Consider the following 22,902-nt stretch of genomic DNA (forward strand, 5'->3'; position numbering starts at 1 on the left):
CACTGCCATCTTCCACCTAAGACCCCAGAAGACCCAGCAGGACACAGCAAGAATTGGAATTGCCCTGAGTATATCAGTATGTAACCCCGGAACAACAAGTCTGGCGAGACAGCTTCTGTGTAGGAAAAAAAGATCACCTCTTAGGAGGAATGGCAAAAATATTACCTACCACTATGCAGGCTTTGGGAAGTGCTGCCAAGAGGGCTACAGTGTGTGCTAGCCCCTGGCCATGAAACTCCTTGGCTTGCCTCAGAGCTGAGAAGAGCTTAGAGGGCAGAGCTAGCCTAGCTCTGCCAGAGAGCTGGCACGTGGAGTATGCACCACTAATTAATTTCCCATACCAGGCAAATCCTACTCTGAAGAAAAGTTTAACATTTCCTTTTCCCAATGCAATCTATTCCCACCCAGGGGACCATCTGGAGCTTTTTAAACAATGCTACATATTGTGTAAAAAGTCTGCACTCTTCAGAATGGCTTTTTTTAGGGTTTTGCAGGCAGCTTCGTTTGTGCTTTTACGTGTGATAAACAGTCTTTCATAAGGTGCCCGGGACCAGCGCAGATCCTTCCCCATTTCATCACCCTATATGCCATATGCAGGGCTTCTGTGAGTGAGCTCTCGCATCCGGCAAGCAAAATGGCTCAGGTGGCTGCGAGAAGCCACCTCACACTGTAGCCAGGCGGGTTCTGCTCCCGCTGGCCAGCTCACACCGTTCTTCGTCGCTAGATACTGGGACAGTGCGCCGGGGGGCTGTGCCTCTGCACCTGTGTCCCTAGCAGGGGCAGCCACCCCAGCCCCGATGTCACCGCGGACCCGACGGACACCCCGGGCAGTGCGGGGCCGAGCGCCAGCCCCGAGGGCAGCCCCGGTCCGGGCAGTGCTGCGGGGCCGCCTCTAGGTGGGGTAGCCCGGCCGCCGGTGGGAAGCGGGAGGGCGAGGGGAGGCCAGCCGGAATCCTCGGATGACGGGCCGCGGGTGGCCGGTGGTCGCGGGGAGAGGCTGTTACGGGCCTCGGCGGGGTTTGGGCTTCCCCCGCTGCAATATAATACACTGTGATTGTGTAACCCGTCTGTGAAACGGCGGATCTCCCACAGTATATTATAGCTTTCGGCTGCTTCCAGATGGCGAGGAACGGGAGATGCAGAGCCCTTGTCAGGAATCGTGCCCCCGCAGACATTCTCGCTGCCCTGCCTCGTGACTGTCCACACCGGTGTCTCCTCGCGTCCACTCCGAGCCTTTCTCAGAGAGGGAGGTTTGCGCCCGGTTTCTCCCGCACAGGCTCGGAGGGGATTCTGTGCCCTCCGCAGGCCGTGTCCGGGCAGCCCCTGCCCTCTGGTTCCTGCCCCCTCGGAGGGCGGCCCGGAAACGACTGACAGCCCTTCTCCACCCGGGCGGTCAGCGCGGAGCAGCGCCGGGCCACCGCTGTCCCCCCACCTATCTCTCAATCCCTCCCTCCTGCTGCCCGTCTCCTCGGGGGCTGGGGGCCCGGCGAGGAGGGACCACCCAGCTGGGCCCCGGCCACCGCGGCCCCGGCCCGCCGGCCGTGCCCAGCCTCCCTCCGTCGCTCCCCTGCGCCTTACCCCCAACTGCCGCTCGCTCTCCTCTCGGCCTCTTCCGCAGGCATTTCCTCCCCCAAACAGAGGTTTTCTGATAGGAAAGAGGGCGCAGAGATCGCCCAGGAGTCGGGGGAGGGAAAAAAATTAAGAAAGAAAAAAAGAAAATGAGAGGGTGGGAGGAGAACTGAAAAAATTAGCAAAGAATTTCGGACATTGTAAACTAACTGCAGGTATTTTCAACAGCTTGGGCACGAAGCGTTGTAAATCAGGGTCTTCGTAGGCTGGAAAATGCCTGTGCCGGAGCTCGAAGCTCAGAGCTCGGCTGCACCGGGAGAGAGCCTGGTCCTGCTCCCCGCCGCTCCCCGCCCCAGCAGCCGCCCTCTCTGCCTCCGTCTCGGCGCTCCACCGCACCTGAGCACAGCCCGAAAAAAGAGACGCACGCCGGGACGCTGGCCGGGCCAGCCCTGTCAGGAGCATGGAGGCTCTGCCGTGCCCCAGATTCTCTCCAGCCGTCAATCCAAACCGCGGCTCCGGCGACCGCCACTTCCAGCCTCTCCCCTTTGAAGCCCTTCCTCTGTCCTGAAGCCTGCGGCCACGCAACTCTTCTGACACCCCAAATCTCATCTCTTGGCTGTTAAACACCCTTAAAATGTCCGTACAGGGCACCCTTGCCATCCCACTTCACATCCTCTAGTAACTCGATTTCTCGCAGCTTCCCTAGATGCCTCTTGTTTTTCTCCAAATCTTAAAAAAAATCCTCTTTGGATACTTTGTAATTGTATCGTGATGCCGAAGTCTTGGGTGGCAAAGCGATGGCTCTCCTGGGAAATACGTTGGTAAAAAGGGGTCGTGAGTCCAAGCAACGTTATTAAAACGGTCTGAATTTGTTCAGAAGGATAAAGCCTGTTCTCGCTCTGTCCCTCAAAGGGGCTCTCCGGCTTCGTGCTGTGTATGAAAGACGGATTATTTATTTTATTATTTTTTGGGGATGTAGGAATTATGATTAAAAACATTTAATTCGCGCCAGAGTCGTTGATAATCAATTACCGTCGCTTCGCAGTCTACTGCAAACAGACGCTCATCTTTGCTGCATTAAGTAGCGAGGTGTTGGCGGTGGCCGCGCACGCCTGTAAAGAAGCTTGGTGACTTCCTGGGAATTTGGCTTATGAAGCAGATCAGAATTTGCGGGTATCTTTTTTTTATGGTCTAGCTCTTTACCTTGCCACGTTCTCCCAGCACCAGAACCCCATGTTTGTGAAGCACAGGAGTTTAATTTCTCGTGTACCTGCTTGATACCTTTGCCGGTAATTTTCTGTTAGCTCCGAGAATGTCAATAATATCTGAAATAAAGAAAAGCGTGATGCTTGGGGGCACATTGTTGTTTTGGCAACGAGTCATATATGTCCAATTCACAATCTTGTCATAGTTACCAAAAGATCCTTGTCTAGGGCCGTTTTATGTCAGGGAAACCATCGTTTCAGGGAAAGGATTTTTTAATCTGCGAGAAATTGCCTTCCTAATATGGGCTTTAAAAGCCCCATGGACTGAAGACCGGTCCTAACATAACCCTGACCCTATTTTTAAACAAATGCAATGGTGAAAAGCCCGTTTTCCAAAACCGGCCGAGGCTGTATTGCGTTTACCCGGACAAGGCGAGCGGCCGCGAGCTTGGGCGCTGTGCCCGCAGCGCGCAGTGCCTCGCACCGCACCGGCCCGGCGCCGTGGTCCCTGATAGACCCCAAATAAGCGAGTTTCCCGGGACTCTTCCCCAGCAACACACAACAGCGCCCGCCAGCCCGCGGCGTTGCTCCCAGCCGTGACCGGACCCTTCCTCGCCGCCGGACTCGGCGGAGGCGCGGCTCGAAGGGAAGCACGCCGGAGCTCTGCTCCCACACTCTCCAGGTGGAAGCCGCCGCTTTCCGCCGGGCAGAGGGTCAGTCCCCGCCCGGGCCAGGGCGCCCCGCGGGCCGCAAGGGGTTAAGAGGCGGTGCGCCCCGGCGCGCGCCCCGCGGAGCCGCATCGGCCCGCGGCGGGGAGCCAATGGGCGGGCGGGCCGCGCGGGGGCTGCCCAATGGGAAGGCGCGGGGCCGGCGCTGTCAGGCGGCCGTGAGGGATGGCGGCGCCGCCGGCAGAAAAAGCGGAGGGCGGGCGGGGGCGGGACAGAGCGGGGCGGAGGCAGCGCCCGCGCCGTCAGGGATCCGCGGCGGCGCCCGGCGCAGCGCGGCGGCCCCGGCGGCCCCGGCCCTATGGGCGGGCGGGCCGGCAGTGGCGCAGAGAGGCTGCCCCCGCTGGCGCCCGCCCTCCCGGCGGCAGAACAGGGCCCGGCACCGGCGCGGCGGCGGCGGCCGGCGATGCACTCGCCCAGCTGAAGGCGCGGCGCGGTCCGCTGCTCGCCCGCGGGGCACGCCCGCCGCCGGGCCATGGCCGTTCGCGGCGGCAACGCCCTGACGCCTTTCTCCATCCAGGCCATCCTCAACAAGAAGGAGGAGCGCGCCCGCCACGCGGCGGGGCGGCCGCCACCCCCGGGGGCTGCCGGCGGCTGGCGGCTGTGCGGCGCCGCCGAGGATCCGCCGCTCCCCGCGCCCGCCGCCCGCGCCCCTGCTCCGCGGACGCCGGCGAGCTGGGACTCGGACTCTGCGCTCAGCGAGGACCCCGAGGGCGAGCGGCGCTCCGAGGAGGAGGGCGCCTGTGTCAGCGCCCGCCCCGCGGAAGGCACGGGCCGGGGGCGGCCGGCGGAGGAGGCGCAGCCCGCGGAGGCGGCGGAGCGGGACGCCGCCGGCCTCAGCGACAGCGAGATGTCGGCCGCCGTCTCAGGTAGGGGCGGCCCCGATGGCGGCCCCTCCGCACCGGCGCGGGGAGGGCCGGAGGGTCCCGAAGGGTTGGGAGCAGGAGGTAGTCGCGGCTTTCCCCCGGCCCCGAGGGGTTGTGCCGACGGGCTCGGGCTGTGCCAGCGGGGAATAAGCCCCGAAACGCGTCCCTCGGGGCGACGGAGGGCGGATCGGGGAGGGCCCTTGGCCAGGTTGAGCCCGCAGCCAGCCAGGGCGCCTGGCGCTTCAGGCAGAGCTACAAACCCCGGCTGTCGGCGGCGGCTGTCCGGGCGCCGGGGCGGGCAGGGCTTGGCGGGGTCCCCGCTCTCCTCGGCGCTGCGGACTGGCCGCCTGCGCGGGTGCGGGACCCGAGAGGAGCGGGGATGCGGCTCTGCCGGTGCCTGCTTGCTCTGACCGCCGTGCTCTCGCCCTGCCCGCAGATCGCAGCCCCCCGGAGGAGGAGGACGGAGCGGTCAAGTGCGGGAATCTGATGCCGGGGGAGGAGGAGGCGGCGGCGCCGAAACCGCGGAAGAAACGCTCCCGCGCAGCCTTTTCCCACGCGCAGGTCTTCGAGCTGGAGCGGCGCTTCAACCACCAGCGGTACTTGTCGGGGCCCGAGCGCGCCGACCTGGCCGCCTCGCTGAAGCTCACGGAGACGCAGGTGAAGATCTGGTTTCAGAACCGGCGCTACAAGACCAAGAGGCGGCAGATGGCCGCCGACCTCCTGGCCGCCGCCCCCGCTGCCAAGAAGGTGGCCGTCAAGGTGCTAGTGCGCGACGACCAGAGACAGTACCACCCCGGGGAGGTGCTGCGGCCGCCCTCGCTGCTCTCCCTCCAGCCATCCTACTACTACCCCTACTACTGCCTGCCCGGGTGGGCTCTGTCCACCTGCGCTGCAGCCGCCGGCACCCAGTGAGGGGCACACATACCTACCCTCCTGCCCCCGACCCCACCCTGTACACACTGGCAGCCAGGAACCCCAACTCCCGTTTGCCACCTCCCCATTCATCAATCCATCCATTCAGCTTCTCAAATCCAGAGCCCCACCTGCAGTTCTTAGTGCCTCGGACAATATTTATTATTATTTTATTGTTATTTTTATTATTAATATTTTTGGATGGTTCCTCACCCTCTCCTCTTTCAACGTAGAACTTCTTGGCCAACCCCACCCTGACCCTCACCCCATCCCCACCCCACCAGCTGAGGACTCTCTTGATTCGGCACAACATGTTCATGGTATCCATGTTGTCAGTGTATTTGGTGTAGACTTTTTGTTTGTTTTATTTTGCTTCGGATTCATAGAGACTCGATCTTGTGTGGAGAGAGAGAGAAAAAAAGAAGAGGAAAAAAAGTACAACCTGCAAAACCAATTGCAGCTCAAATGTGGAGATCAAGGACTCCCTCAGTGGATTGTAAGGAAGATTATTTTTGTCGTCTGAGTCCTTGGTCTTCCAGCTTGTTGCAAACTGAGTGTGCCTTGTATGGTGCTGAATGTAAGGAAGCCTCTTTCAGATCCCCCCTGCTCTTGTTGCCCATGTTATTCCCGTACTCCATGATCCCTGGCAAAGGATAAATATGTCACAAAAGGGTGAGACTTATATTGAAACTCCTAACTTCTTCTTTTCCTTTTTTTTCCTGAGATCTTTCCGTATTCGGGGAGGGAGGAGCTATGGATTTTTCGCACTTTCCGGATGTATTAAAGTTGTTATTTTTATATTCAATGTGAATATTTCTAGTCAGGCTTTTTAAGAAATCGATATAATGGGAAACTTTAATACCATCAGTGCCTTTTACAGTTCTTCTGCAGACCTCTCCTCCAGGGGCGGGGATTTCTGATCTGCTTAGCAATGTAATTACAGTCTCTTTTTTTCAAGGTAACTTGTTGCTTTTTTTCCTCCTTCTTTTTTTCCCCTTTCCAATTCTCTTTCGATGGCACTGTGCACTCAACTAGATTATTTACTTCAAATGAATTGTGAATGTTTGTAAGCTACCCGCTGTACTTGTTTTTTTTTAATTTATAAACTTTAGTTTAACACTTAGCTCTGCCGCTTGTGTCATTTCTGAGAGCAGACCCATATTTTCCCAGCGGTTTTTTTCCCCACAGCAGACTTCAGGCTGTAGCTCAGACCACATCGCTCCTTTTCGCACTCTGACGGAGGCAGGCAGTGGCTTTGGTGAGAACTTACAGCTCCGGCGGTCTGGGATCGTGGGGCCTGGCAGAGTTCTCTCCTGGCGCGCCCCTTGGCTATGCCTGGCTGCACCGTGTGGTGCTGGTGTCAATTCCCTTTGTGGCAGGCGGAGGTGGCGCAGGGGCTCTGGTTGGACGCCCTAAGCCCTTCTCTGGTGACGCCTGTCCTGAATGAAGAGATCACCCTTCTGCCGGAGAATTTATGGCTGCCGGTCGCGGTGAGGATGCAGTGAGGCCCGAGGAGCCACAGGATACCGAACCGGTTTTCGTGGTCGACGGTGGCCTCACTGTGCGGGCTGCGGCCCCGCTTCCATGGTTTAAAACCTTGGTGGCTCCCGAGAAAAGTGCGTGTGTCGTCGGATTGTTTTCTGTCTGTTGGAGCCTGGTGGGGAGGTCGGGACTGCGGGCGATCGGGCTGAGGTTCAGCCTGGGGCTGCAGGAGGGGACTTCGTAGTCCTTGACTAAACTGCCGAGGCCATCTCTACCCCGATACAACAGCGATAGCCGCTTGGGGCAGCCTCCAGCCTTGGACTGAATCCCCTCCAAGCCTCCGCTGGGAGCCCAGGCCTTCGGTGCGGTGCTAGCAGCCCATCCCCGCCACCGGCTGCCGTTCTCGGGCGTCCACCGGCAGGGCCAGCGCTGCCCGAAGGGGAGGGCAGCCTCCGGTGGGGTTGGGCAGCTCCACCCGGTGGGCAGGGGCTGGGCAGTGGTGGTCGGAGGGACCGACCCCGGTGGTGGCTGCAGTAATTTCTCAGCACCGACGGAGCCCTGTTCGGACTTCGCTCTCAGGCAGCCGCGCTGCCTGCGGGCCGCCGATTCTTCATCACTGCCGACTTCTTTCTTACCTTCCCCGCTGGGTCGCACGGGCTTCACTCCGGCTCCTGAGCTCGGAATGGCTCGCAGGAAGCCCCTGCTGCCCCACTGCTCCCCGGGCGCCGTCCTTGCAAGTCGCCCCAACAGACCCGACGGTTGCAAGTCGCCTCCACCCTTCGCTGTTGTCATTTCGCCCAGGCTCAGACACCCCGGAGGCAGTCGGGACGGCGGCGGCTCCCTGTGGGCTGCCCCACTTCAGCAGAGGCTTGGGGCGAGTTCTCTGCTCGCAAAGCCGACAGTCGTCGTAGCGCAGAGAGGAATGATTTGGGTTTGGTTTTGCTACACCGGGCGTGTCGGCAGTCCTGCTGGGGAAAGGAGCGCTCCAAATGTAGCGGTTCTGTGCTCTATAGCGAAGACCTTGGTGGATGTGGGAGGACTGACATTTATTTGGCCTGATTCTTTTTTGTTTGTTTATTTGTTTGTTTGGGACTTTTTTGTTTTGTTTTTTTGTAATCATTTCCTTCTGTCGGTCCCACCACTTTCCTTCCTGGGAAAATAAAACTTTTGGATAGCAGAATCAGGGCCCCCGTGCACTTTGGTAGGTGAAGAGGAGCCCCTGCTGCTCCCTAATTTGCTTTTTCTCCTGCCCCCTGAGGACGTTTCTCTGCCTTCAGCCCCGTACAAGACATCGAACTGCCTCCCATTCCAGGTTCGATGGGACAGCAGCGGAGGTTTTAACTCAGGGCGGGAGTGGCTTTTGGAGAAGCTGATTACGGTTCCTATCGTGCTCCCTGTTCGAATGAGAGGACTATTTCTAGGTCTTTTATTTTTTTACCCCCCGTAGATCACCGTGTTGTATTATTTTGATTCGTGCTTGCTGACGGGTGTAGCTCTGTAGGGAACCGCCTGACGTGAAAGGGAAGCGTTGCTTATTTGAGCTTCCTGGGGTTGTAACAATGGGTGACAGAACAAAGCATCAAACTATTTTTCTTTAAATCGCGTAAAACTAAGATGCATTTTCCTCAAGACAGTAGTTGGTGGCAAAGATGATCCTTGAATTTTAGGATTGTGTTTAATATCAGATATTTACACATCGACAGTGTCTTAATTTGACATTGACAAAATCCATTATTTGAGAAACGTCAGTTTTTTACACTGGAAAAATTTAATCAATAATTTAATGGAATTTCACTGGTATTTGAAGGCATTTCTATTCCTGGTTTTCTTTATAATTTTGAGTTTTGAAATATAAAGCAAATGCTCTGCGTCCTTTTATCTCTTCTTAATGACAAAATCCCCCCATAACATCTGTAACTGTACCAAGGCCAAAGGAATTACTCTGGATTTTCGGCTTTTAAGTTATCTGCAAAACCTTTCTCGCTTTCTCCACATACCCCTTAAACACACATTCATCTCATCAGCACATCCACTGCTGCAAGGTGAAATAATCTCCCTGACGATATGTCCCAGTTTCGGCCTCTCTCCCAGATCCTGAATCTGTACAGCAGCCGTGGGAATAATTTTCCATTCGACCATGAACAAGCTCTAGTCTTAAAGAAAACACTCACAATGGCAAGAGGGAGAGAGGGAAAATACCGCAGCTACAAGAAATTCGATTGTTGAAATGTAATGTAAATTGTGTATGTCTTTGCATATGTCTCCATTGGAGCTTGTGTTTGTGTATTAAACACTCTCACAGGCGCAGAGTCCAGCTCTGCAACCGGGAGGCTGCCTGTATTTAGATACCTCCCGCTCGCTCTCAAGGGTAATAAAACAGGAAACCATGTAAATTTGCCCCCTATTCCCCCAGCACACACACACACACACACACACACACACACACACACACACACACGTACGTAGAAATCACCGACACTTCACTGGGAGGAGGAGAAGCGGCAGAAGATGCCGGGGCACAGGCAGCCCCCCCTGGCAGCGCAGCACCTGCCCAGCCTCCCAGGGACTCCCGGGAGCAGGGGCCAAAGGTGGCCCGAGGTTAAGGGCCTCTCCCCGGCAGTGTTTGGCAGGCTTTTTTTCCGCTCTCTTTCTCCTGTCAGAGGGACGGCGACTCGCCCTGAGCGCAGCCCCGGGCCGGGGGCAGGGGGAATCCCCGCCGCCCTCGGGGCGGCTCTCCCGGGTCTGCAGCACCAAACCGCCGGCGCAAGCCGCTCCGCTGGATGGACTTCGGCGCCCAAGGACAGGGATGCTCCTGTCCGCAGACGGTCGGGAGCGCTAAGAGCCCTGCTGGAGCGGGGCTAACCCAGAAGGCCGGAAAGCCGGACTCCCGTGGCCTGGGGAGATCCAGAGCGCTGCCAGTGGTGGCTCCATCGAACAGCCGGTTTTTTCCCGCGGTGATGGGAAAAATAAAGGGCAGGTCTTTCTGCCCCGGCCACATAATTGGGGACGTTACCGCTCACAACCTGTCGCAAAGCCGCACGAAAGTGGACTCCTCCTTCACGTTGTCCGCTGATGCGGGGAACAACATGATTAACCGGGAAGCAAAGGTGAACCGGGGAGCAAATGAAATTTTCCCCAGCCGAGTCATCGCCGGGCCGGTTCCTCTCCGGGTGCTAACAGAGGCGCCGGTGGGCTAAGCAGGCTCTGCCTGGAGGCCTTCGGCCCCCCTGCGAGACCCCCGCACCACTCTGCGCCCGGGCAGCTGCACTAAACCCGCACCCGGGCGGCTCCGCCCGGCGGCTGGCCGGTGCCTTACCGACGGACCGCCGGAGCGGGTGGACTCTCACCCGCAGGTGGGGCTGGTCGTTTTCCTAAAACATGTTTAATATTTGCGGTGTGGGTTTTTTGTTTTGTTTGGGACTTTTGTTGGGGTTTCTTGGTGCTTTGTGGGGTTTTTTTGTGGTTGTGAGGGTTTTTGTATGGTTGCGGGTTTTTTGTTTTTTGAGTTCTTTTTAAGGGAGGGAGAGCATTTCGATAATCCGCACGCAGTCAGGCGGGAAGGAGAGGAGCGAGTGGGCGAGTTCACGCCGTGACGACCCGGGAGGAGGGAGGGTGTCGCGGTACCAGGGACAGGCCAGAACCGTAGGCTGCCTTCCTGCCTCCGTGGCAACTAGCACCTTCCCGCTCCTGGACAGGCTCGACAGCTCCCAGAGGAAAGCCCCGGCAGTGGAAAACCCTGGTTTGACTCCTCTGCTCGAGGCCCTTGGAGTGGCTGAAGACTCAACTTCAGCTCTTTTCCCGCTGTTTCCCAAGCCCCAAACCGGAGCTCGGAGTGGTGTTAACCACTGGGCTGGTCCGAAGTGATGCTGGAGATAGTCGGGGTGATACTTGAAAAAAACTATATCAGAGAGTGGTGGTTGTGGAGCCGCAGATTAAGCCGTTTGGGGGCTCTCAGGTGGCCCAGTGGCTTCTTGCCTAAAATCTGACTCGGCAGTAAAGAGGCCAGCACTTCAGCTCCCGACGGACACTGCTGGCACCCAGCAACACGTCCGACGGTGAAACAGAAACATGTATGAATAAGGAAAGCCTCTCGTCTCCCACGGCAGTGGGTCGGCGCTGGGAGAGGAGCCCAGAGGGATTCCCCCGCTACTGCCCACGGGCAAAAGGCGACCCGCAGAGACTACTTGCTGCTTCTAAAGAGGTGCAAGTTGCCACCAGGACTGGTGACCGATGTCCTTTCCACCAGAGCAGGGATACAGCTAATAAAAAAAATAATAATTAAAAGTGCTCCCAAGTATTTCAAACATTTTTTTCTTGAAACAAAAAAAAAGAAGGGAGAAAAAAACCCCATGGAAGTTGGAAAGGCCACACACAGTCTTCATGCACGGCCGATTGACAACCAAAACAGTGCTTCTACAGCGAGAAAAATGGCCAGAAAACCATAAAAAGACGGGATAGGGAAAGAAGGGTCTGATTTTCAGCTTTCCTGGTCTACAGGGTATCAGCGTGCCAGCAGGGGCGTCGGCGACCGGGCAGAGGGGCGGCCGAGGGGCTTGGGGGTGGCCGCCGGGCCGGGGCCGGCGCTGGGGAAGCACCCAAGGGGCAGGAGCCGCTGCTCGGGGAGGCGCGCCTTACGGCGTTTTCCTAAATTGCTCTGTGGGGAAAGCAAATACTGCAGGCGGTGATGGCTCTGAAAAACATCGTCTCCTCTGCTCTCTGCTTCAGAGCCTCACCCTGCCTGTTGTCTCCGGTGGTCCGAGGACTCCGCTCGGCACCGGTGATCTGCTCCCGGTTCGAGACGTCCGACGGCGAGACCCCCACTGCTTGTCTCCCGGGCAGGGATAAAGCACTCTGTCCACGGATCTGCGCTGTGCTTAAAACTGGCCGGGCAAAGTCTTTGTGTCGCAAAGGACTCGAGTGATAATTAGGGATGAAATGCGCGTGGAGAGGACTAATATTATTTTTGGCTTGTGAGGGAATAATACAGACTTGCAAACTGCACGAATAAATCTGGATAGGCTGGGAGAGGAGAGAGGGGAGGCGGTTCTGCCGACTGTCAGCAGTGGTTGTACTCCGTGGCGAGGTTTGCGCCAGGCTTTCCTGCTCGTGTCGGCGAAAATGAGGAACGGGTCGTGTCCGGAACTTGCCTTTTGGCATTCGCCTGCGGTACCGGGCGGCGGGAGGGAGGGTGTCGGGGTACGCATCCCCAAAGCCACTCCCGAGAAGCCGCGGGGACGTGTCAGAGCGGATTTACCGAGCTGGCGGCGTCGCCACTCTGTTCTGCATGGTGACCCAGTACTTTAAAATGAACACATAAGACAAATAGTCTTTACTTGGCTAATAACAATAATAAGAATAATAATTATAATAGTCCATTCGCCGTTCTCCTTATTTAGTTAAGAATAAAAAGTGGTCACAAACGAGGAACTTCTACGGGCATGCTACATTTTCCCAGCGATCACAAGAGAAAAAGCACATGCGATCATTATAAACTCCACTCTGCAGGGGTGCAGACTGTGATTTTTTCAAGTGACTGTGAAGGTTCCTTCAATTTGTCTGAAATTTTACTAATTTTTCGTATTGAAAAAAAATATGTAGAAGAAACGGACGGGTTTTCTCTCTCTAGGGGCAAAGCTTTTGGGGTTTTTTTTTCTGTGCTGTGGATTCACAGCCACTGGGAAGTTGTGCTTAGATGTCCGTGTCAGGCCACGGCCCGTGGGATCACAATGATGCAGTTTTATCCAAAATACCCCCAGAACATACTGAAATAACCACTTCGTTTTTGCGAACGAAGAAAAAACAGAAGCCAAGGTGCAAGAAAAAAAATCTGTCACAAGCCCTCGCCGTACGGGGCGAACTTTAAAATGCAAAAGCCCAACATTTTTATCTTAGAAAAAAATTTGCAAGATTTGCAACGTGGAAATTACTTGTAAAGTGATCTCGCCTCGGGGAAATGTAGTTTTCAGAGGGGTGGCAAAGCCCTCGGTCAGGCAGGCGCGGTCGGGGCGAGCGGGGGGCGGGGGCTGCGGACTGAGGAGCGCAGCGGGGCTGGGCGCGCTGTACCTCCGCGGAAGCCGGGGAGCGGGTCCCTGGACATCCTGTCATGCCATGGACAGGAGCAGCTAGAGAGGATGCAGACGTGTTCCTTGCAGAGGACATCTTCCAGAAACTCTCCCCATCTTTTCTCTCCTGCCCTCTGTCCCCCGGGAGGTGCCTGCTGGCTGCTCGAGACAACAGCCCATCGCCGCCGCATCCCGCCCGGCTCCCTGCTTCGCTCCTACCACTCCCTGCAAAACGTTCTCTGGTCGACCGAGCGCCTGTCCCCTGCCCCCTCGCCGTGAGCAGGGCCACGTAAGCTCGGGGCAGAGCCTTCGTCCCCGGCTGCAGCGGGCAGTGGGGCGGGAGTGCCCGGCGACCCGGCACCGGCAGCGCGGCCGCCCCGGCGCCTCTCCCCGGCCCTGTCAGCGCCCCGTCGGGCTGCTCCCGGCCTCCCTTGGCCCGGTAGGGAGGGTCTTCTCAATGCCAGGCCTGTGTATTTGTAGTTTGATTTCGCACGTCAAGGATAATTTCTTCATACAATTTAATGGACGCGGCTTGACATCCATAATGATCGCTAATCATTCAAATTATTTTTGCTAGCGCCTAGACATGTTCCAGTTGTTGTGATAGATCGCATTTCACCCATAATGACGGACAATTACCATTTCTAATTCGCCGGCTTTTGACACCTAAATCCACCCACCATATGTGGCTGAAACGCGCCGGGCTCGGCGGCGAGGCCCTGATGACATTTGCAGCGAGCCCTTCTCCTCTGAGTAGGGCACCTGGGATGCCACCCATCCCCTGGGCAGCCCCGGCCCTTCCCCAGGCCGCCGGAGCTCGGCTGTTTGCCATCGCAAGCTCCCGGACGGCAGCTCCGCGGCCGTAGACGTGCGTGAGATCAGCCGGGGGGACAGAAGCGAGATCCAGGGACAGCGGCCGGTCCCGCCACTCCCTAACCCGCCGCCCTCCTAGGGCAGCCGGGCCGTGCTCATCCCTTCCAGGTCCTTATGACGCCTCACCTATATCGCGGATGGGAAAGCGGCTTGATCCGGTAGCCAGGGGCGTACCTGCGGGATGTTCCCTTCCCGCTGACCCTGTCATCACTGAGGCCAGGGAAATCCGTGTGTGTATTTGTGGTCTGATTCTCCTTCACGTGGGGACCCACGGCCTTGAACTGTCCTCTGTGGGAGAGACAGAAAGGCGTGGAGGTTCAGCTGCGAACAGGGCGCGTAGTGCCTTTTCATCGCATCCATCACGTTTCCTGGGGTATTTACCCCTGCAATTCTCTTTCAAAGCCGATGCGCCCCATATAAGGTCTCCCTGCGGGACCGATGCAATCAACGGAAGCAGAACCGACAGCTCTGAGCCTACGCCCCAACCACAACCTCCGTCGCCCGGCTTGGCCCGGCCGTCGGGACATCCACCCACTTCGCGGACAGATGAGCCGCGGCGCTGGGTCGCGTTTCGCAAAAAGCAAATGGTGAGGATTCACCTCGGGTGATTTCTTTAGGGGTTTGTTTATTTTTTTTTGTTTGTTTGTTTTTAGTTTTTTAATGAACGAATGAATGCATGAAGCGGCATCGTTTTACTTTAATCGCCGCACGACGGAAGCACCGCCGCAAGATCCACGGTACAGCATCCCTGCCAAGTGCTGCAAGGCGGAAACTCGGCGTTTCTATAGAGCAGCAGGCACCGCTTGCTTTTTGATCCCTAAGTATTTCTGCTGCATTAACGTCTAAAGAACAACGAGACATTTCCTTCGGCAGGAATAACTGTCTGTGGATACCCCAGTCACAGTTAGGGCAGAGAGGGATCAAACAAGGTCAGATCTGGAGGTCGTGCTTCTCTCCCCGCCATTGCAACGCTCACCGTCGCAGCCCAATGAGTATTCAGGGTGACAAAAAGCCAAGAAAGGGTCACGCGTGTTTCCAGTGGGACAGACAGATTTGTAAAAGAGAGCTGGTGAGATTGCCAAGGTGAGGGTCATACGTCTGGGCATGTAGGAGCATTACCCGGGCCTTCTCAGTGCCTTCAGTGAGATAAGTTCGTAAGTTGCTCCCCGTGAGTGCCTTCACAAAAACCGCTCGTGAACTCGTTTTTACGCTGGGCACTCGCATAGCGACTGCCGGTGGCGGTGGGGCGAGGGGACCTCCGCGTCAGGGAGACAGGGATGCGGGCATGGGGACCGCCGGGCCACTGCCACCGGATCCCGGCTCGGGGCGGCAAGAGGGAACTATCACTGGCAGGCAAGTGCTAAATCCACCCTGACCCCCGCACCGCCCCGGCCCCGCCGCGGCTTCTGCCGCAGCGGAACGGCCCCGCAAAGGGCAAACACACCGACCTCCGCTTTGGACAGCTGGGGCTCAGGAAATGAGTTCTCACAGACTTTTTAACGGAGCAAGTGGAAAGATTAAGCCATCAATGTGCTTTAAAATAAGGACTAGAGGGATTGCCTGTCTGAGGTTTCTCGGCTCCCGGCGAGGTATTTTGATGAGGAGGTTTATTTCTAGTTAAACTTCCAAGACATGTCTGAGGTGTTATTGCACTTTCTCCAAGAATTAAACAAAATACTTTCTCAGCCCTCGATTTCGAGGTGAAGATGATGGAAAAAAACACCCGCCCAATATATATTAAAAATGAGAGCATTGCGCGTCAGCAGGTACCGACTGACTGCGGGAGCGGGACAAGGCAGGCTGGGCTTAAACTGCCTGTCCTCAAGTGGGGCCTAACACACTGCAGAGGGAGGCGATAGTTCCAGATTTGAGGTGGTCCGAACTGCAACATGCAAAGGAACAGACCTACGTCCTTCAGTGGGAGTGGGACTGGGGTTCAGGCGCTCGCTAGCACTGGGAAAGTCACGGACTCCCCAGGAAGAATCTCCCAAATTCAGCAGGACAATAATTGCTAATGACTTTCACTCGGTTTGGACATACAGGTGTGAATAAAGGGTCCTTAAAGTTTATTTTTTCCACAGAGCTTCTGCCAGGTGTTTGAATTTAGCTCGATTTCAGACACATTCGGTCTAGGGCTTTTCCCACGTTTTAGGTCACGTTTGCACCTTCTCCACTCTGCCTTTCACATGCTCCATCCTCATTGATTATAGTGAGCTTCCTAAACCAGAAAAAAGCCTCATGGCATTCAAGAACTAATAAAGTTTCCTGCATGTCTTTAACAAAGATTAGTTTCTTACTATATGTGTCGATCTAGCCAGCTACAGAGACTGGTGATAAATTAATTCGTGCGGGGAAAAAGAGAGAAAAAAGGGATGTATATGTTCATTATCTGTTAGGCTAGAGAAAGAAAAGCAATGTTCCAGAGACAGAAGTTCTCTTGATTTCCTTGAAAACTTTATAAGATACGTTATTCTATGTCTTAATACACTACCTTAAACCTAGTGATCACAGAGAACTGAGTGGAGCAAGACCTGTTCCACAGAGCACCTGAAAGAAAAAAAAGACCTCTTTGCTTCTTAGCAAGTGTTCCACAGGGGTATCAAGGAGATCACGAAGACCTCAGTGCTGCTTGCTTCTGTCACCTCTGCCAAGAGATCCCGCTGGACCACCCCACAGTCCCCTGCTGGGACGTGGTGCCTGACACTGCCATCTTGTGTTCTACAGTTTCAGTTATTGTTTATGACACCAGTTTCAACAAAAAGGTGTAGCTGAGACAGTTTAACACATGATCTCAACGGGAGGTGCCAAGTACCCGATGTAATTAAAAGGTCAATTTCAACATTTAACTTCTAGCTAAAGAAAAATGTTGAAGCATATTTGAGCCTGTCGGATCTTCTTAAAGATGAGCAGGTTTTTCTGTGCCTCTCATGGTACAGCTCAGGGTTTGCTGATCTCTCAAGTGCCTCCAGTGGCACTTTTCTTCTAGTCATGTTTACCTTTCTTTAGGAAGAAACTAGCAGAGTTTATTTATTCCGTGTAGACACAAACATGAAGGTCATGTCAATAGTTTCCTGTGTATTTTGTGCCTTTGCTACCATCATTATGACCTCTTAAAAATCTCTGCAGACTCACCATCCAGTTTTGGCTTCAATAGCTAAAACGGCAAGAAAGAGAAAAGCTAAGGAAAATCATTCAAATGAGGCAAGACAAAGAAATTTCACCCTTCCTTAATCATTTGAACTGACAGCCACAGACACGTTGCTAGTGAGGACAGATGGAGGTGAACTGAGGGTAATATACCTGTTTTATATGCAATAATAAACATAAAACCATTTTGAGGATAGAGAAGAATACAGTGGTGACAAGAGGGGAATCTCTGTAAATACAGAAGGACCGTCAAACTGTGCCTTCACTTTTTTTTTCATCCCCTTACAGAGAAGGCCTAATGACATGTGAAAGAAAATGACTCAAAGTTTATTTTATGTTTCCTGGTTGTCCTTTTTTTTAATGTTATGACCTTGAAAACATTGTTTTCTTTCTTAATTAAAATAAGTATAGATTGAAAATCACTGTATCCGTTTCAAAGTATTAAAGTCATGTAAGAATGGTGTAATTAGAGTAAGTGCTGAAAACTTTCTGGTCAGGACTACAAAACATGTCAAATTAATAATGAACCACTTGAGTAAGGTGTTGCAAATAATGTTAATTAAAAATATCCCTGTGCGGTCCCTTTGAGGGCATGTGAATAAATACCTAACAGTTTCTACTGGGGTCTCAGTTTATACTGGAAATGAGGAAGTCTTTATAATTCATAACCATTACAGGGTCTTTATGAATGCTCTTTCTCATATTTCCCACTAGACACCATTAGATAATCTGTTTTTATTATACAGAGCCAAACATTTGGCTCAATATTTTTGTTTTAGAACAGACCATGGAATCATAGGGATATTAGCCATCCCATAATTTTTAGGGGTGCCTTAAACCCATGTACTTTATTCCTGTCTTGAGAGTTTCTTTAAGTTACAATCTTTGATCCTTGTCCTCCTCAAAGTGTTACCCAAGATACATATAAAAAAAGGAATTAAATGTTTCTCTCCCTGTTTCTCCGTTAACCATCTACCTTACCACCCACCAATGCTATGAATTTAAGAGTCCACATAACTGAGTCTGTAAATTAACAAAAAAATCCAGACAGCTGTAGCAACCAAGCCATACAGGATACATTGGCCTTAATGTTCCCATATTAGCACATCAAACAGGCAGAAAGGGAGCTCTGAATTATGCCTAGGTACTTTATGGCAACATGATACATTTCTTTCCCTGACCTTCATGCAAGGGCAATATATTTTGGGGGCCAAAGTTGAAATAAGGGAGATACCAAAAGTACATGACAGAAGGATTATTCTGGGTATCTCAGAAAGATTGTAAGGAGGAAGCAATGAACTGCAACCATAACTCAATTTGGTGTTCAATGTTCTAAACTATGAGCTATTTAGCATTTCAAACTGACAGCTTGTAAATGTAAATTTTATTAAATGCAGAGTAATAAAATTTTGTAAGTTTCTGTCATTTTGAATTTTAGTGACTCAGATTGAGGCCTTCAGCATTTTAAATCACAGCTTGTAGGAGCACAACTCCAAAGCATCCATCACTCTTAAATGTGTGCTTTTCGAAACCTCATTATTGCCTTTGCTTACCAAATATCCTTGTCAGGATCCAGCTATGCATGTCTTATGTCAACGATAGGCTGCCAGGCTCACACACTCTGTTATGTTTACCTTGTATATTGCATAAAGTTTTCTACTCTTCATTCTCACTAAGCAGAAAATAAAACAGGATTAGCAGTGATATCACTCCTCAGACCAGCCAGATTTTCTCCTTTGATCTCCAAACCCAAATTTTTACATGTGCAGGGCAAGAGTTTGGCTCAAGGATCCTTCTTTTGCTCTTGAGACAGACATTGGCTGATTCAGGCCAAATGAGAACATACTAATGCCTATTAGTTAAAGCTGAAATCTAGCAGGAAGTATTTGAAAAGTTTGTGCATGGTAAAGGAGATCAGTAGAGATCTTTGGTAACATTTTACTGGATAACAGCTTGACTAGAAGGCAGTTTTGTGTAGGCAAAGGATTCCAGGAACTTGGCCAAACAGCTCAGATTTTTATGAGCCCAATTATTTTCTTAGAAGATTATAGCTGCCACTGAAGAACTAAAGTGAAGTGACAGAATTACACAGCATCCAACAGGTTTGTTTTTGCCAACGGGGATCTAAAATCCAGCCACTTTACTTGATGTGCTCCATACTGCCTGACTCTGTGTCTGTGTCTGTGGGTGTGTATTTGTCCATTTAAAAGTAACACTAGCAACTCAAATACCATATTTTCTTCTAAAAACATGTACTCTAATTACAACTAACCATAGAAAATAATTCTGTACATTTCATATTGTGTTGACTGGTGAGAAAGATTAAAGAGACAGAACATCCAATTGTAAGTCTGAATCTCAGTTCTCATAATAGTCTAGATTTACTTTTTTAAAAATTATTTCATCAGGTCTATGCAGTAAGCTGTGCAAGCTCTCAATTAATTGAATACATTGTCAAATTGAATAAGAATTTTAGTGTTTTAGTAACCAGCAAGAATTTTTCCAGAGTAAAGTGAGGTAAAATCAACAGAAACTGATCCACTATTAGATGCTAAAAGGATACATGGTGGAATTCTCAGGAAACTGAAAATAATACCTAATCTCTCACTAGTAAAAACTGTATGTTCTCAAAATCTTAACTGCAAAGTTTCATCTTGGTCTGATTGAGTACAAAATACTGTCACTGTTGTTGCTTTCAATATTTCCTGGTGTGCTTCTCCAAACTCTCTCTTCCTTTCTATGTTTATCATGTTGCTAATACATTTCTATAGTTTGGCTCAACATAGATCTGAGAAAAGCATGCCATAAAGCTATTCCATCTCCATCAAGAACACCTACAGTTTTGGCAGCAATAAAAGAACTGCAGGAACTGCTGTCAAACAAGTAAAGTTTCCTGGGAAGAAATTAGTTTGGAAGTGCACAGGCTAGTTATTGAGCAAAAACATTTTGAATGAGTCATATCTTCTGATACCATGTCAGAATAAAATCAATACAAAGTAGAGTTTTGAAAATCAGTTATTCCAGAGATGTAATTCTGCTAGTCATACTCACGGATTATTGAGAGATAGTTCTGATTTTAGTTTGTCATGTGCAACAAGAAAGATGGACAGAAAAACTATCAGAAATATTAACTCTGTCATTCCAGCTGAGACATCTTGACACTGAGCTGTGAACTTTACTGTTCTAGGCAATATAAACAGTATCTAAGAGAGCATGTTTATTAGAGCTATGATAGGGTAGCTAATGAATCAGACTTCGGTGCCCAGATCCCAGCCAGGACATCGCCTCTCCAGCTTGATGGATGTCACAGAAGCTGGAGTGTCTGGAGGGACTTGTGTCCAGCCTCACTGCTCATGTCATGGCTTAAGTCACTCATGAAAACGAGCTCAGGCCAGGCCGAGGTGTGGATGAGGTGTGGGCACATGGTCACCGCTGCCAAATCTCTTGCTCTGGCAGCAGCCACAGGCAGATGGTGGCAGCAAATCACGGAGGAGGTGTGGATGGTGACATCCTGAACTCCTGCAGCTGTTGGCTCCCTGAATACGAGTCAAAGCCTCTGGCACACTGGGTAGTGACATGAGTGCCTGTTGGGCACAACAGACATTTCAAAGCTAATTCAGACTTTGTATTTAGCTATTCAAATGGGGATAATTTTCTGGCAAAGCACATCGGGGTAGTTAGTGCTTTGCCTTATTTTGCTGACATGTGGCACTGAAAAGGCACAGCTGATGAATGGTTGGATGGTTTTTGGAGGTAATGCTAGGCTCCATCCTCTCTAGTAGTGTATCTTACATAGACTAACAGCAGTACATAGCTGAGTTGGAGACTCCTAAATGACATTTTACAGGTATTTCAAATTAATTTTTGACTGGAATAGTTTTCTGCTCAAGAAAATCAGGCTTGGATGTCTGCAGCCTGTGCAAACCTACCTTTCCCATTAAGTTGCACAGGAAAGTGTGCATCCAATAACTCTAGACTAAGCTGTACACCTGACTGGACTGTTTGAATATTGACAGCAGTTAAAATCTGTAGTCAGACATGAGGATCTCAATTCATCACGTGACATATACAGGTATAGCTAATAGATCGTATTTGTTACTTAAAAATTACAAATTGCAGTCTAGGGAAAAAGACAGAAACAGAAATTTGCCACAGTCATGGTGGACAATCATAGAACAGAGACAATTTTATACAATATGACAGACAACTGTACTTATCATCACTACCTTCCAGCTGCCAAGGTACTTACAGATGTAGTTGAGCAGAGGAGGAGCAGAGGCGTAGGCTCTTGCCTCTTCCCATGTGAGTTCTTGCATAACCAGACTGATAATACTTTTCCCCATACAGTATGGGAACTTTTTCAAGAGCTATGCAGATCCACACCCAAGTCCAGGGAGATCACTTTCTGGGAAAAAACCTCCTGAAACAGGGATTCAAGTTTTGTGAAGTGGACCACAAAATATTTTTCTGTGCTATACAGAGACTAGTAAAATAAAGTCTAGGATGCTGGGGAACTAATTACATTTGAGCACACTGAAAGCATGGTTAGTATGTGCTGCAGTGAACACAGAATTGCAGCTCATGACTATAACCTCTGCCATTTAGTGTTGGAGAAAAATGCATATTTGGAGAGGTTGAAGTAGGAAACCCTGAGCTCTATTCTTGCCTTTGAGGCTGACAACGTACATGACTTTGAGCAGGTCAGTTAGACTTGTCAGAAAGGGGATTGCAGTGGATTTCCCATGTCAAAATTCATTCAACTCATGTGTGTGCAGTTCCTTGGACAAAAATCAATAGTGGAGGTTGATCATAAAATTACTGAAAGGGATATATTCACTGTCATGGGAATCTTAAGAAAACAATTGCAATTAATAATTTATTCAGAAAATTGAGTTTATCTTCTTGTGAATTGTTCATGAGTAGATAATTTCTTCACAGACTGGTAGACTATATAAAGACTTTAACTGATGTAGTTCCACGGGATTTCTCCTGACATATAGTTCAGTGTGAAAAAAAATGTCAATAAGGACCTCTACACAAGTGAAAAGTAGGATGTGTTGCAACACAAGTTTACTTCATGTACCAGATTAATGTGACAGTTGATTTGCTGAAAGATTTATTAGTCAAGGGTGATATGGTAGTGCGTTGGGTTTGCGTGTCCAGGTTTTGGTAGCAGGGGAACCTACTGGGGTGGCCTCTGTGAGGAGCTGCCAGAAGCTTCCCCATGCCCAACAGGAGGGACCTGCCACTATTCAAGGTCAAGCCCAACAACAACAGTGGTTAACCCTCTGGGAAAACAGAATTAAGAAGAGGGGGAGAAAAACCTGCACAGCTGCACCTGAAAAGCAGAATGAGAGGAAGAGCCCTGCAGACACCGAAGTTAGTGAGGAAAGAGGGAAGGAGGTGCTCCAGGCAGCAGAGCAGACATGCCCCTGCAGCCTGTGGTGAGGCATCTGTGCCCCTGCCATGGAGGACCCCATACTGGAGCAGGTGGACCCCTGAAGGAAGCTTTGATCCTGTGGGAAGCCCATGCTGAAGCTGGGGAAAAGTGTGAGGAGTCCTCCCTTGGAGAGGAAGGAGTGGCAGAGACAACACGGGATGAACCGACTGTAGCCCCTATTCCCCATCTCCTGCATCGTTGTGGGGAAGGAGGCAGCAAATTCAGGAGGGAAGATTAACCTGGGAAGAAGGGGGGGGGAGAAGGTGTTTTAAGTTTTGGGTTTATTTCTCATTTTCTTACTCTGATTTGATTGGCAATAATTAAAACTCATTTCCCCAAGTTGAGTCAGTTTTGTCTGTGACAATAACCAGTAAGTGATTTCTCCCTGCCCTTATCTCAACCCATGAGCCTCCCATTGTATTGTCTCTCCACTGTTCAGCTGAGGAAGGGAGTGATAAAGTGACTTGGGTGGGCAGCTGGTGCCAGTCAGAGTTAATCCACCTCAGGTGGATATCATCTATGTGGACTTTCACAGAGAGCAGCTACACATTAAGTCAGAAAGGTGGAAATCAGTAGGTGAGGTGAAGATGAGAGAAATGGCTAAAGAGAAAACGATGGTGG

At 51.7% G+C, this 22,902-nt stretch overlaps 1 protein-coding gene across 1 annotated transcript; it reads left to right on the forward strand.

The window, feature by feature from the left end:
- The first annotated feature begins 3,759 nt into the window (after positions 1–3,759).
- On the forward strand, positions 3,760–5,370 carry NKX3-2 (NK3 homeobox 2). Its single transcript, XM_071555224.1, has 2 exons — positions 3,760–4,368; positions 4,802–5,370. The coding sequence occupies exons 1-2, from the start codon at positions 3,975–3,977 to the stop codon at positions 5,275–5,277; spliced, it is 870 nt and encodes a 289-aa protein (XP_071411325.1). The 5' UTR covers positions 3,760–3,974; the 3' UTR covers positions 5,278–5,370.
- Positions 5,371–22,902: the final 17,532 nt, after the last annotated feature.

This window comes from Pithys albifrons, chromosome 5 (assembly GCF_047495875.1).
Source record: "Pithys albifrons albifrons isolate INPA30051 chromosome 5, PitAlb_v1, whole genome shotgun sequence".
Taxonomy (NCBI): Eukaryota; Metazoa; Chordata; class Aves; order Passeriformes; family Thamnophilidae; genus Pithys; species Pithys albifrons.

What these genes read in the sequence shown, in the direction of transcription:
- NKX3-2 (XM_071555224.1), top strand. Translation starts at nt 3,975, where the DNA reads ATGGCCGTTCGCGGCGGCAACGCCCTGACGCCTTTCTCCATCCAGGCC. An exon ending in GATGTCGGCCGCCGTCTCAG is followed by an intron (nt 4,369 to 4,801) that starts GTAGGGGCGGCC and finishes CCCTGCCCGCAG; the next exon opens with ATCGCAGCCCCCCGGAGGAG.